The 15,369-nt window shown below is 39.2% G+C and overlaps 1 protein-coding gene across 2 annotated transcripts in view; it reads left to right on the forward strand.

The window, feature by feature from the left end:
* The window catches only part of EXOC2 (exocyst complex component 2), an 89,455-nt gene extending 77,755 nt beyond the window's left edge, over nt 1-11,700 (forward strand). For both annotated transcript variants that reach the window (XM_081952526.1, XM_081952527.1), the window contains exons 24-28: nt 1,662-1,717; nt 2,374-2,496; nt 4,390-4,451; nt 6,716-6,775; nt 10,911-11,700. In XM_081952526.1, coding sequence (XP_081808652.1) covers nt 1,662-1,717; nt 2,374-2,496; nt 4,390-4,451; nt 6,716-6,775; nt 10,911-11,004 — 395 coding nt within the window. In that variant the 3' untranslated portion in view covers nt 11,005-11,700. The remainder of the gene's footprint in view (nt 1-1,661; nt 1,718-2,373; nt 2,497-4,389; nt 4,452-6,715; nt 6,776-10,910) is intronic.
* The last annotated feature ends 3,669 nt before the right edge of the window (nt 11,701-15,369 follow it).

Genomic DNA, 15,369 nt, shown 5'->3' on the forward strand with positions numbered 1-15,369 from the left:
TGGTCACAGTTCTCAATGGCCCCATCAATTGCTGCACAAATTCAACTGTCGATGGATACTTTGGTAGCATATATTTTTACAAAACAAGACCATGAGCAGATATTTTTCTCATGCTGTTATGATTTTATGAATGCATGTATTTTAACCAGTAAATTTGTCCCCATGGCTTTCCAAAGATAGCAAGATGGCTACTGTTAGAAGGAGGGGGAGGGAGCTGTTCTTAATCTCTCTAAGCAAAACAATAGCTATATCCTGCTAGACGTCATAATTCCTTCCTTTTATCCAGTTGCTCAGTGAGGTAATCATGTCTGCTTAATGCCAGACAGCATATTCTGTGCGTCCCTGGGGAATTTCCAAGATAGAGTTCTGCCCTTTTTTACTAAGTGAGTCAGGAGGTACGTGGGTGGGGACAGTTCTCTTGAATGCCATGGTATCATGTGGTAGCTATGACTGTTTTAGTGGTTTATGGTTTTTATAAACCATCACTGACCTGTAGAATAGTGGCAAAATAATGAATAAGTAGAATCTATAGAAGCATGTATTCAGGTAGAATATTTCTGTATGTCACTGGCCTTAAACTGGAAGTTGCACTCCTATTTAAAATGCATGTGTAACTCTATCTGTGTAGCTCTGTGTATCTTTTTTGAAGGGGCAGAGACAAATGCCTGCAAATGAATGTGATGGTTTTATTTTTCTTGAACTAGACACTGTTTTTGCTGGTCTTTCCTAACGGCAACTTGGTCCCATTTCTCATACCTATCAAATATGATAGGGCTTCATTAATAAATAGTCAAATGAAAATTATCATGTACAGTTTACCTTCTGCAACAATTTGCTTTGGACAGACGTTTACACCTAATATATTCCTCAGTGTAACTTAGTGTAGCAGATTATTTTCAGAATTCAAGGTTTCATTTAGTTAAATGTTCTTGTGCTGTAGTAGGTTGATCATGCAGGACCTGATCACTGATTTAGAGGAACTGTTTTGTACATGCTTGTTTTCTTAAAAGTTGATTAAAGGTAGCAGCACTTGGGATCTTTGCAGTGGCTGTCATGTGTTTTGTTTTGTTTTTAAATGGTGGCACGGTCTCAAATAACATACTGGACTGAATGCAGTCCAAAATTAACTGCACTACAAGTTTCTAGTTATTTCAAATGGAAATATTTTAAAATGGTGTCCTCATTCATTCTCAGTTAGATATTTTAACTGCGCAAACTATTTAAATACTACCAAGAGTTCCATCTTATTGAAATCTGTGTGTCTCTTTTATTGGTAGAAATTCATCTCAAAAAATAAACTCACCACCAGTTGTAGCTGCCTTGTGGTTGTGTATTCCATGATTGTGACAATGAAGTCCTTAGAATCAGAGCTCTCTATTATTGAATATTCATACACACAGAGATACACAAAGTGTTTAAAGAAGGAAGGGAAAATAATGCCAGACGAGACTAGGAACCTTTGGCTAGTAATGTTTACAATAAGGAAATGTGCCTTTCCCCATTTTGTTTTCAAAAAGGAAATAAATGTGGTGGTGTGGTTGGAAGAAGCTTTCACTTTCTATATGCTGATACTAATTTTGCATTTTTAATCAAAGAGGCCAGCATGGTACAAATAAATTGAACAACTTTTTATGTGTTTGTCTATGTCCTTTTTTTTACAGGTGTCAGAAACTATTTAAAGGAAGCTTTGGTACACATCATTGCTGTACATGCTGAGGTGAGACTAATGCAATTTATCCACAATGAATGCCAAAGCAGTATGTGTCCTTTGTCAAAAAATAGATTCAAAAATGTTACACAAAAGATAATTGATTGAACTGAAGAAACGTCTTCCGTTGGTAGTTATGACCCCTTGTTTCATCTTCACCAACACTGCAGCTATCTTTTAGAACATTTTTTCTCAACCTCAGTAACCTTAAGAGGTGTGGACTTCAACTCAGCCAATGGGAATTCTGAGAGTTAAGACCAAACATCTTAAAGTTGCTGAGATTTAGAAAACCTATTTTAGAATATAGTAGAGATAAAGAGGGACAAATCTTTTTTGTTGCACCTTCCTGCATTTTTAATTGATTTTTCCATTCTGTGTCAGCTTTTTCCTTTTAAAGATTAAGTAAGAGAGAAAATAATGGTGTCTGATTTGTCCATGGGAAACCAATTTTAAAATCCACAGCAGAACAGTGCCTTTAGAAAAACCAGTTGAAGGCATATAAATATGTGCAAGCTTTAGATTTCTCCAGAACTTTGTCAGGAAAGGGGTTCTAAGTCATAAATCCTATCTTTTTAAAGCTGCTGTTCTGATAGCAATTATAAGGAAATATATATATAGAAAAATAAATGCAGAATTTTACATTGTGCTTTATTTGAAATCTGCAGGTATTCACTATCTCAAAGGAGCTTGTACCCAGAGTTTTGTCAAGGATTGTTGAAGCAGTTGCCGAAGAACTCAGCAGACTAATGCAGTGTGTTTCATCCTTCAGCAGGAATGGTGCTCTGCAGGTAAGGTTTAAGGTTTAAGGTTTATTTAATTTATAGACCGCCCCCTCTCCCCGTAGGGACTCGGGGTGGTGTACAGACCATTCATAATCAAGACAACAGAAAATAACATAAGACATAGAACAGAAACAACACACACACACTGTCTGTATATAAAACCCCAAAACCAATTTAAATAATTAAAAAACAATTTTAATTTTAATTTTTTTTAGGTAGTCAAGTTATGGGATGTTATTGTTAACAAATGTGTATTTCTGCGACAATCTTTGGACACTTGCAGACAGACTTTTTGATGGAGCTTTCGTAAAATCCCATGGTTGTAGCTGGTTGAATTCACAATAAGTGTGAGGGAAAAAAAATATTTGAGCTAACCCTAAGGTGCTTTTTCAAGAGGCAACTGGACTTTCTGGTTTTTCTTTAAAGATGTTTCGCTTCTCATCCAAGAAGCTTCTTCAGCTCTGACTGAATGATGGGGAATGGAAGGATTTATACTCCTTGCAGACAGCTGGTCATTTGCACTTTTTAGTCATTAAGGTCCCCTGGAGATGTATCTGTGTCATCAGTGCCACCTGATGATACAGGTGGGTGTGGAGCCTTCTTGGAATTGTTTCCAACTGTTGTAGATTGAAGATAGATGATGTCGTATCCGTCCCCCTCAGTTTAGAGAGGTCTGTTCAATTTTGACATAGATGGCCTCTTTGTCAACCAGCAGTCTTTCAAACCAGCAGTCTTCTCTGTCCAAAATGTGGACTTTGCTGTCTTTACCCATGGCCTAGATGACTGAGAATCTCCATAGACATCTTTTGAGTTAAAATCTGCATCAGATAGCTAAAAGAAGCAAGCAGGCTAATTGTACAGGAACAAATTCTTTTAGTCTCACATTGTTCTACAAATGTTACTATGATAGCAGTCAAATGCACTCAAAGTATAACTACTTCAGCACTTTTAAGACTGTATGAATTTTCCGAAGCTATTCCAGATGATAGATAGATAGATAGATGATGATAGATAGATAGATGATAGATAGATAGATAGATAGATAGATAGATAGATAGATAGATAGATAGATAGATGATAGATAGATAGATGATAGATAGATAGATAGATGATAGATAGAATATATTTGGTTGTAATTCTTCCCTTGAAATCTATTAACAGGGATCTGTAATGATTAAAAAAAAAACAGACTCTGCTTAATCCAAGGAACGACTCTTATGGCAGTTTATTCCATCCATGAGTCAAAAACCTAAGACAACTTTTTTCCAAAGAGCACATCCTTTGAAATTGGATGGTGAAATTTTTGGATTTGAATTTACTTTCAAAACCCATTATATCAAAGTAAGATGCACTTTTAAATCACTCACCTGAAAAGGGGGGAATGTTAATTTTTCCCCACTGCCATTTTCCCTGGCCTAATTAATAGCCTCTGGGCATTTTAGTCTCAACATAAAGCTAGGGAAGGCTATTGTAATTTGGGGGGGGGGGGTGTCGTAGGGGGACAAATCTTTCTGCTTCTCTTTAGGCTTCATTCATGCATAATAATATATAAACACAGTTCCCCTCCCTCCGCATGAAAACAAAATGCAGACTTCACTCTCTTGAACTTCCTTCCTCTTTGGTAAATGATATATTAAGAACCCATATCAACCCATAACCCAATCTAAATATGGAAACAATATAATATTCAGATTGACTTCAATTGATATTTGAATGTCCAAATCTATAATTGTCCTTACATTTGTTAAATGAAGATGATAAATCAAGTTTTTTTTAGAAATTAAGGCCTCTTATTTGTGCTTGCTGCTATAAAACTATCCCTAAAATTTGTTTAGCAGATCCTAAATATTGTAAAATCAGATGCTGAAGATGTAACACTGAAATATTTCTGTCCTTCAGGCTCGACTTGAAATTTGTGGCTTAAGAGATTCCGTGTCCGTATTCCTCACTTCTGAAAGCAAGTAAGAAAAAAAATGTGACAGAATCAATTAACACTTTTTTTATAAAAATTATAAAATAGGTTCCAAATGTAAAAGCCCTTCATAAAATGCCTTAATGTAAACATGGATTAATTGAGATTCCCAATATAATGCTTGTGACCTCTGAAACTACTTCTAATCAGATACAAAAAATTAGTAGAGGAAATTAGTAATTTGGAGGAGGAAAATACACAGACACACACAAACACAGAGTGTGTAAGCCTTAATGGAGCCTCACTATAATTGATAAAACCTTTTTAGAAATTTTGACTTCATACACACCCCAAATGGAAGAAAATAAATAAATAAAATCTTGATTTTTACTTATTTTGCTTCAGTACCCTGATCCAATACATTCATGGTCACCACAAAATATTAAGTTGAGGTCTTGTAATCAAATAAATGTATTTATATATTTCCATTTCAGCTTAAAATTTCATATGACTGCGTAGTTTTCTTGGTATTTATTTGATAGTTTTATTTGTTTAGTAAAAAAAGGGGGGAAGGGGGAAGGATTGTGTGTGAACCATGAGTTTGGTATGGGATTAGACTACATCCCTTCCTTAAAATGTCACTAGGTGTTCTATATTTTGCAATCATTCAATTTCGAGTCCTAAAATCAGTCTTCCCAGCCTGTTGGCTTTGGAAGTACAGTAAAGTGCCAATATATAGAATCTCAATCCATCCATCCCTCCCCCTTCCCCTCTCTCTTTCTCTCTCTCATTGTTTGTTCAAAACTTCTTCATGGGATCTTATTTTTAAAAAATTCCAACTAATAATTCCCCCCCCCCGAAATGTCCTATTAGCTCCTCATTGTTAGCTTTTCATACAAGAATCTCTTCTTGCCTCCCCCTCCCCAACAGTTTCATCAGGTTTCTCCTAGAATAAGGTAGATTTTCCTAGGCAAATTAAAGCAACTCTGTAGCTTTCAGCACATTTTTTTTCCAATACAATATGGGTTGGATTTTTTTTGCCTGGAAATAACTCAAGGCCAACACTTTTAGAATAACAACAACAACAACAACAACAACAACAATAATGTATTTAATTCAAGGTAGCGAACACACCTGCTTTCTATTTTCCCTGCAACAACAATCCTGTGAGGTGGGTTGGGTTGATAAGACAGTGACTGGCCGAAAGTCATTCAGCCAGCTTTCATGCCTAAGGAAGCCCCAAATCTCACAGTCTCCTGGTTTCTAGCCCAGCACCTTCACCACAACACAAAACTGGCTCTCATCAATGGTATCAAGACCACTGAGTAACAACCGACAGTTCATTTTCTTTCTGTTCTCAGGAGTGTGTTTTCTTGACTATTGTGACGCCTTATGGCATATGGAAAATCAATTGAGCGAAATTTCATGTCTACCTATAACTAGTGGGGGGGAAAGAGTGTGTGTTATAAACGGATATTCCCTAAGAGGTTTTTTTTTAATTATTATTTCCTTCATTAGTGTCACAGGTCCGCCTGTATTTCTCAGGAAAAATCCTTGAGCAAGGTCTTAGCCATCATTTAGGCAGTTACGGATCTTCCTGAGTCAATAGCATTCCAAAAAGGAATATTCTTCCTATTCTAACCAATTGCTGTTATACTGGAATAGTCCTTAAATTATTGGCTAAGAGTTAAGTTTCATCATTGTGCATAGAGGCTTCCTAGATGAGTTTGAAAGCAGATCACAGATGTTGAGCACAGATTAAACACATTTCAATAGAAGCAATCCGTTTGTTTTCTGTCACAGTGAGGAGAGACCAGTAAGTCACATGAAAGCAACACCTCTATAACATAACATCCATTTTCATATTAAAAAGACTGTCTCTTTATTAAAGGATAAGGTTTAGAAATATCCACATAAGGAAGATAGTTTTAGAAGACAAGTAAGATTGCAAAATCAAAATGAAACTGAAAACAGAATGATGAAAGCTTTACATTCTGTGGAATAAAATGAAGACATTGTATGTATGTATGTATGTATGTATGTATGTATGTATGTATGTATGTATGTACAAATATGAATGTGTGTCTATGCGTGCTTATGCACATGAACTCTGAAAGCTATCCAGAAATCATTCCTGTAAATGGCTCTTAATTTGTATTAATTTTAATGGTAAGTATTTGGTAGCAATTTGCAGGTTGCATGTCTAGCTTCAAATGCAAACACATATAAGGCACACACTTAAATAACATTTAGAGACTGGAAATTAATAATTTTGGTCAACTTGTGTAAGGGAAATATCTGTTTAATTTACAGCTCAAGCTTTAAGCAAGCTCTGGAAGCCTTGCCTCAGCTGTCAAGTGGTGCAGATAAAAAGTAAGTTGGTATCCTTTATAATTTAGAAAGTGTATTTTGCAAATAGTACAGCAGTTGAAGCATTCATTCCTTGAGGATAAACCTATTTTTGATCCAAGTCATGGCAAATACAGCGTTAGTGGTGATGTTTCCCTTACACCATTTTCCATGCACCCAGTACATATGAACTTTAATGTGATTTATCATTATAACAATTCTGCAAAGATTACAAATGACTGACTTTTTGAAACATCAGCAAGACACTGGAGAGCAAGAAGAAATGTGTTCTTGAATTATCAACATCCAAAATTGAACTCTTTATTTAATTCATTACAGTGGCCCTTATTTGTTCATTTCCCCTAAACTGAACAAAACAGCAAAATTTTCATGTCAGTATTGGAAGAAACTGGAATCTGATTTATTGCCAACTCCTTCAATAATGAGCTTCAAAGAGTTATTGATACGTTAAATAAGTTTTCTCCCAGAATGCAATTTATCTGCTAAAGCACACATAGGCTGTTGTTACTTCTAAGAGATCAACACTGATTACACAGCAACATTTCTAATAATGAATTCAAAGGATTTAGACCTGTTGCTAGTGATAAAATAGACTTAAGACTGACTTAAGTCGCTCAGATCCGGAGCGGATGGGCCCCCCTCAGTGGACCGGATGGGCCGCCAACAGCGAGTCTTGTGAGACCATCCTGGGAGGAGTTTGATTCTGTTGCCCCCGAGGATTTGGATAGGTTGCGTGGACGGCTACGACCCACCACATGTTTAATGGACCCGTGTCCCTCCTGGTTGGTACTGGCATCTTGGGAGGTGACCCGAGGCTGGCTTCTGGGCCTGGTGAATGCCTCATTGGGTGAGGGATCCTTACCAGCCGCCTTGAAGGAGGCGGTGGTGAGACCCTTACTTAAGAGGCCTGCACTCGACCCAATGGAGCTAGCTAACTATCGTCCAGTCTCCAACCTTCCGTTTTTAGCGAAGGTTGTCGAGAATGTGGTGGCGCAGCAGTTTCCACAACACCTTGACGAATCCGAGTATCTAGACTCACGCCAGTCCGGCTTCCGACCCGGGCACAGCACAGAGACAGCCTTGGTCGCGTTGGTCGATGATCTCTGGAGGGCCAGAGATAGAGGTTGTTCCTCTATCCTGGTCCTATTAGACCTCTCGGCAGCTTTTGATACCATCGACCATGGTATCCTATTGCGCCGGTTGGAGGGGATAGGAGTCGGAGGTACCGTTTTGCGGTGGTTCGGCTCCTACCTCTCCGACCGGAGGCAATGTGTGTTGACAGGGGGACAGAGGTCGACCCCGAGGCCACTCACTTGTGGAGTGCAACAGGGGTCGGTCCTCTCGTCTCTCCTGTTCAACACATATGTGAAGCCGCTGGGTGAGATCATCCGTGGTTTTGGGGTTGAGTATCACCTCTACGCTGATGATACTCAGCTGTATATTTCAACCCCAAACCACCCCAACGAGGCTGTTGAAGTGATGTCCCGGTGCTTGGAAGCCGTCGGGGTCTGGATGGGGGACAACAGACTTAAACTCAACCCCTCCAAGACCGAGTGGCTGTGGCTACCGGCACCTCGGTTCAGCCAGCTGATTCCATCGCTGGCCATAGGGGGCGAACAATTGCCCCCTGTGGAACGGGCGCGCAATTTGGGCGTCCTCCTTGATGCCCGGCTGTCAATGGATGACCATGTGGCAGCCGTGGCGAGGGGGGCGTTCCACCAGGTTCGCCTGGTGCGCCAATTGCGCCCCCTACTGGACCGGGATGCCCTACGCACGGTCACTCATGCGCTGGTGACGTCCCGCCTGGATTACTGCAACGCTCTCTACATGGGGCTGCCCTTGGGACGCGCCCGGAGACTGCAGTTGGTTCAGAACGCAGCCGCGCGGGCTGTGATGGGGAGTACAAGGTACTCCCACGTAACACCTCTCCTGCGCGAGTTGCACTGGCTACCTGTGGTTTTTCGGGTGCGTTTCAAGGTGCTGATTACCATCTTTAAAGCGCTCCATGGCACGGGACCTAGTTACTTGCGGGATCGCATCCTCCCACATACATCCCTGCGGCCAATTCGCTCACACAGGGAGGGACTTCTCCTGGTGCCGTCCACTAGGCAATGCCAACGGGCGACACCAAGGAGTAGGGCCTTCTCTGTGATGGGCCCAACCCTCTGGAATGACCTCCCCCCCGACATTAGAACCACTTCTGACCTCCGCTCCTTCCGGCAAAAATTGAAGACTCACCTGTTCCGATTAGCAGGCCTGGCATAATTACAACTGTCCCTCCTGGCAAATGTATTATTATCTGGTTATTTTAGGGTTTTTTAATCTGTTGTGTCTGTTTTAGGGATTTTAAAAAATTATATTTATTCAGCTTTGTACAGTTCTTTTAATTGCATTTTAACCTCCTCCAAACTGTACATATTTAATTTTTTATTGTATTTTTGTGATATTCTCTATGGACTGTACACCGCCCCGAGTCCCTTCTGGGAGAGGGGGCGGTCTAGAAGCACAAATAAATTGAAATTGAAATTGAATTATGAAATATTGACTATATGTAGATGCTGTATTTGTGCTCATTCCTGCAGGATGGTGTTAAGAAAGTAGAAGCTCACATGCTTGTATCGTTTAGTACAGATCTAGTACAGATTATATAGCTGTGGAATTTACTGCAGCTGTTAAATACCATTCTTTTTTTTTCAAAAAGGAAATCAATGACTACCTAAAACATATTTTAACATTTTAATATAAGATTAAATAGTCTTCCTTTTTTTTAGTTCACATATTTTTGTCAGGGGCACTAAAAATTTTGATCATGGTTTATGATGATCAGAATATTTCCTGAAGGCTAGATTTAACCAGTGAAGTAAACAAACAATAAAAGGAAAACAAGACACTAAACTAAAGGGCATGCAAAACAATTCAATTTTGATAGTGTCATATACTTTGTATATAAAGCAACATTAACTAAGATTCTCAATTTAGGTCACATGACCTATCTAAATTTTCTTGTTATTCCTGCTCTTTAAACAATGTTAACCTCTAAGCTTGCAACCTCATATATCATGGGTGTCAAACTCGCAGTATCATGTTCCCATGATGTGGCGTTTCACGACGTTTTTCCAATTCGCGGAGCTGGAGTGGGCGTGGCCTGCATGCAGCCTGCGGGCCACCAGTTTGATACCCGTCATATATGCTTAATGTGGATAAATTCTACCGCGTTCAGCATGGCTTATTTCTTAGGAAACATTACATTCCACTTAAAAGCAAAGAGCAATTATCTCTCCATATATTAATCTACATAAAATTATTCTTAAGAATACCAATATCTTTTATTATTAGGAAAGAGCTAAAAATGTTTGTATACAAACGATTATGTTTTGTATTTGCAGTTTATTTTGAATACATGAAAGGCTGTTGAAGTTGTGAATCTTATTCCACCAGGACGCAATCTGTATAAATGCACATGTATTCCTCAGGAAACAAAATTAAAAAGCATAAGGATGCACACCTATAATTAATGTATCTGCCTATATGTAGTCTTATTGATAACAATTTCTCACATCTTGAAAAAAAACACAAGCTAAATATTTTGGCACAAGTGTTTGTAGATCACTCTGAATTACTGAGATTGCATGATAGAAAACAGGTTTGTTAGAAAACAGGTTGCATGGAAACCAAATTTAAAAAATAGAGACCATGCAAGGATTATTATTAACAGTAACACAGATCCATTTTACAAATAGTCTAAACTCAGCATATCATTTCATGCATCTGATAAAATGCTCTGTAGTTCTCAGGAATCTATTTCCCTTCCTACCACTCCCATTCCCGCCTCCACCATGTGTGGTAGAATCGGTGGCTGACAGGAAGGAAGCCCAGTAGGGGAAGTTAAAAGATATTCCAGCGTGGACTCCATAGGTGGGAGGAAGTATGTGAGATCAAACACTGAGGTCTATATCAGGCTTTCCCATGAAAAGCAGGCAGTCTTGTGAGATTAGTGTGAACCTGGGAATCAACAACAAGGAAGCCTCTTGACTTAGGTTAAGAGTAATTCTGGTTGCTTGTGCCTGACAAATTGGCTCTTCATTGTTCTTGTAATGCACCTAAACTCTTCAAGTCAGTCAATTTTTTTTTTTTACAGATTGCTGGAAGAACTACTGAACATATTCAAGAGCAGCATGCAGTTTCAGCTCACCTGCTTTCAAGCTGCTTCTTCCACAATGGTGAAGACCTAATTCTGAAACTGAATTCTTTTCATGAAAAGGGAACCGTAAATGCCATCAGTCATGTTCTCAAGTAACTGTGCTATTCTTTTCTGTGACCTCATTTTTCTTGAATCAAAATTCAGAGTAAAATTATTAATAGATCTAATGCTTCTAGAAATAGCAAGCAATCCCATTTTGTTTTGATGAGAATTTACTCTGAAACATTTTAAACAGCAATATATCGCTGTATGCTTAATAGCTTGGCAAGCTGGTTGTATTTATTATCCTAATAAATGTTGACAAGTGATGTCACCAGATTCCTTACACTTCTGAGCATATTTACCAAAATGTTCTAAAATTCTCCCATATCAGTAGAGATGTTTGGTTCATTAAATGATGACATGTGTACTTGTATCATCATCTAACATTACACATAGTGCTGAATAGCCATTGTTTGCCTGCTGGCCTCTATGGAATGAATTCTTTCAACCAGATGTATATAATGGTATGTGGGAAAGACCTTGGGAGAGTAGGTCAAGAGACACTGCCAAGAGAATGATCAGATAAGAGACAGCATAGCCCACGACTAGATAATGGGCAGGACAAGAAACTCAGAAGAGACCCTCCCTACTTTCTCAAGCTGTAAAGGAGATTGGGGGGAGGGTTAAATTTTGAAGCTTGCAAGATTCTGCTAATGTAGCTTTACAATAAAGTAGAATTAGCTTATCTACTTGTGATTTGTATCTAATTTACCTGTCAAAGCCAACAACATGCTGCATTGCAGTGGAACTCTTATCAGTGAATTGATTATGTGACATCAAGTCACGATTGTCTCTTAGCAACGCATATACATACATCTCCAGGTTGATCCAATGGTGCATAGTAAAATTGAGTCCATCCACTTTTCTGCTGGTCATCCTCCTCTTCTCTTTCTTTCCACCTTTCCCAGCACTTGCAGACGTCTTCTGATCACTGAGTTTTCTCATAATGTGTCCAAAATATCATAATTTGAGCCTTGAGTGAGAACTATGGATTGACTTGTTTTATGATTCATTCATTTCATTTTCTTGGCTGTCCATAATATTGTCAGGGTTTGTCTCCAGCACCAGCATTCAAAAGTGTCAATCATCTTTATACCTGCTTCAAGTTCAGTTTTTGTTTGCATAGTATCACAAGCTAAACCACTGAATAAACGATTCATCAGTAAATTACCATTGAGATGATGCACAAGTTGCTTCTGTATATATCCTGAAATACTTCGTTGTTTTTTTGTTTTGTTTTGTTTGTTTGTTTGTTTTTTGATTTATATGCTTCTCCCAAAGGACTCAGGGCGGCGTACAACATTAAAAAACACACATCCCAAAAGTTAAAAAGAAATTAAATACATATCCCCAAAAAACAAACCGAATTTATAGGGCAATACATTTAAAAATGAGTTAAAATTAACAGGCCAGGCTGGCTTGCATTCCAGAATAGTTTTGAGCTGTCTCTGTGTGACTTTGTGAATCTAGGAAAGATAAGCCAAGTAAACTAAACACATAATTGTTTTTCTACATTCACTTAACTGTACTTATATGCAGGTTTACAACTATTAAAACCTCTTTTACGAGAAAAGATTTGTAGATAAACACATAATGATGTATTCTAAAGAACTTGAAAAAGTAAAAAGAATTCCATTTTTACTCAGCTTTTCAAATGTTATGAATTACAGTACTGGGGGGGGGGGGGAATCCAGTCATCAAGGCCATTTCTACTTTTCAAATGGATTAATGTGCATCAAAAACCTATTTCAAGCCAGACTACTTATTATTTACCTTTATAATGTAGTCATTCAGATTTTGAAGTTGCTACCTCAAATTCAGACTTGGAAGCCCCAAATGTGTATTCATAAATATCTGCTTCAGTATTTGCTTTCCAAGTATCTTGTGGGCTTAACAAAGTGAAGTCAATTATCTTGATAACAACATTGAAAGTGATACAGGTATTTTCATTTGTGAAGTATTTAGTGACAAGTTCAGAACTTGAAGCAATGTGTCTTTCTCATCAAACTTTCTTTTTCCTCCCATTCCTCAAGTGAAGACATTATACAATAATTGCCGAGCAAGGATGATGCAGTCATTGTTATTACTTACGCCATGTTTTGGCACCTTTTATAAATCCCTGTCATTGTCTCCTCAAACATCCCTTCCCTCATGATATTTATTTATGAATTCATACAACTGCTGAACTCAAATTTTGCATCCCTGGACAGTGTACAAAAAGACAAAACAAAAACAAAAATCTGACGCTAATACAATATCTAAGATAGCTCATTAAACATACAATAAAATGACAAACAAAACTGAAATCTTCTGCAAACCCACATTGGAGACCCGGCTCAATCTGACCCTAAAGCCAGGGGAGGAGTCAGGTCTTCACTACCTTCCTGCAGACTTGTGGAGTTCTGTCCAACAGTTTTTATCTAGGGAAGGCTAGGGATTGCCCCAGAGAAGACAGACATCCTAGGTCCCATAAGATACTATTTTAATGAAGGGATCCAGAGTGTTTACCCTCATTGGAAAGTATGGAACAGGTCTGTACCTTTACTAATGAACAATCTTCTAGAAAAACTGATCCTATGTTATGTAACGCTTTGGGCGGTGAAATTCCAACTAATTTCTCCAATCCAGCAGGGATGGTCTACATCAGGGGTCACCAACCTTTTGGACCTCAAAGACCAATTCATAATTCATAAAATAAAATTCATAATTTTAAATTCCACAGACCACTAATATGAACTTTTTTAAAAAGATAAATAGGATTTAGTGGAATACAAAAATGCTAATAATTTTTCTGCAGACCACCAAAATTTTCTCATGGACCACCAGTGGTCTGTTGTCCACTATTTGGTGACCGCAGGTCTCCATAACACTCTGGAAAATAATAATAATAACAGTGACATTATTTGAAAGGAATAATACATGTAAACATCTCCATTTGCTGCACTTATTGTCTGACCAGAATCTCTGTTTCTTCCTTATAAATACAAGAAGTCCTCAATGACCACAACTAGGATGGGCAACTCTTGTCACTAAATGCCATGGTGTTAAACAAGGTCCCACATGACTGCAATGTTACTGCTGGCTTTTCCATTGACTCTGCTTCTTATGGAAGCCAGTTATGAAACGCACAAATGGCAATCATGGGACTGTAGGACCCTCCAACAGTTGAAAATGCCCATTGGTTGAAAAGTGCTGGGTCACAGGACCATTGGGAACTAATCATAAAGTTGCATTTTTAGCACTGTCATAATTTTGAATGGTCGCTAAACAGGGCAAAGATTACCTGACTACAAGTCAGAGACCTAAAAGGAAAAGAAAGCAACCAAGATCTGTCATCTCCACTTTCTGTGACTGTGGCTACTGTTACTAAATACTATCGGATTAATAATTGACGTCCGCTCTGATGGACATTCAATTCAATTTATTAGCGCTTATAGACCGCCCCCTCTCCCAAAAGGGACTCGGGGCGGTGTACAGTCCATGTCAAAGTACAAAATTAAAACAATTAAAATTACTACATGGAGAATATATATATACAAATATAAAATGGATGGATGGATAAGAGGAGGATAAAAGATGTGCAGGACTGTATTGCTAATAAATAATTAAAATAAACAGACATTAAGATCCCAATACCCAATAAAATTAAGACTATAGAATAATACCCTTAAAAACCAGTAAAATATAGATGCCAGGAGATAGGCGTTGAAATTATGCCAGGCCAGCCAGTCGAAACAGGTGAGTCTTTAATTTCTGCCGGAAGGAGCGGAAGTCGGTGGTGGTTCTAATGTCGGGGGGGAGGTCATTCCAGAGGGTTGGGCCCATCACAGAGAAGGCCCTACTCCTTGGCGTTGCCCGCTGGCATTGCCTAGCGGACGGCACCAGGAGAAGCCCCTCTCTGTGAGAGCGAATTGGCCGTTGGGATGTATGTGGGAGGACGCGATCCCGCAGGTAACTGGGCCCTATGCCATGGAGCGCTTTAAAGATGGTGGTCAAAACCTTGAAACGCACCCGAAAGACCACAGGCAGCCAGTGCAGCTCACGCAGGAGCGGTGTCACATGGGAGTACCTGGTACTCCCCATGACCGCCCGTGCAGCTGCGTTCTGGACTAGCTGCAGTCTTCGGGCGCGTCCCAAGGGAAGCCCCATGTAGAGAGCGTTACAGTAGTCCAGGCGAGACGTCACCAGTGCATGAGTGACCGTGCGTAGGGCATCCCGGTCCAGGAGGGGGTGCAATTGGCGCACCAGGCGAACCTGGTGGAACACCCCCCTTGCCACGGCTGCCACATGATCATCCATTGACAGCCGGGCATCTAGGAGGACGCCCAAATTGTGCGCCCGTTCCACAGGGGGC

Source organism: Natrix helvetica (assembly GCF_964273705.1).
Source record: "Natrix helvetica genome assembly, chromosome: 4".
NCBI classification, from domain to species: domain Eukaryota; kingdom Metazoa; phylum Chordata; class Lepidosauria; order Squamata; family Natricidae; genus Natrix; species Natrix helvetica.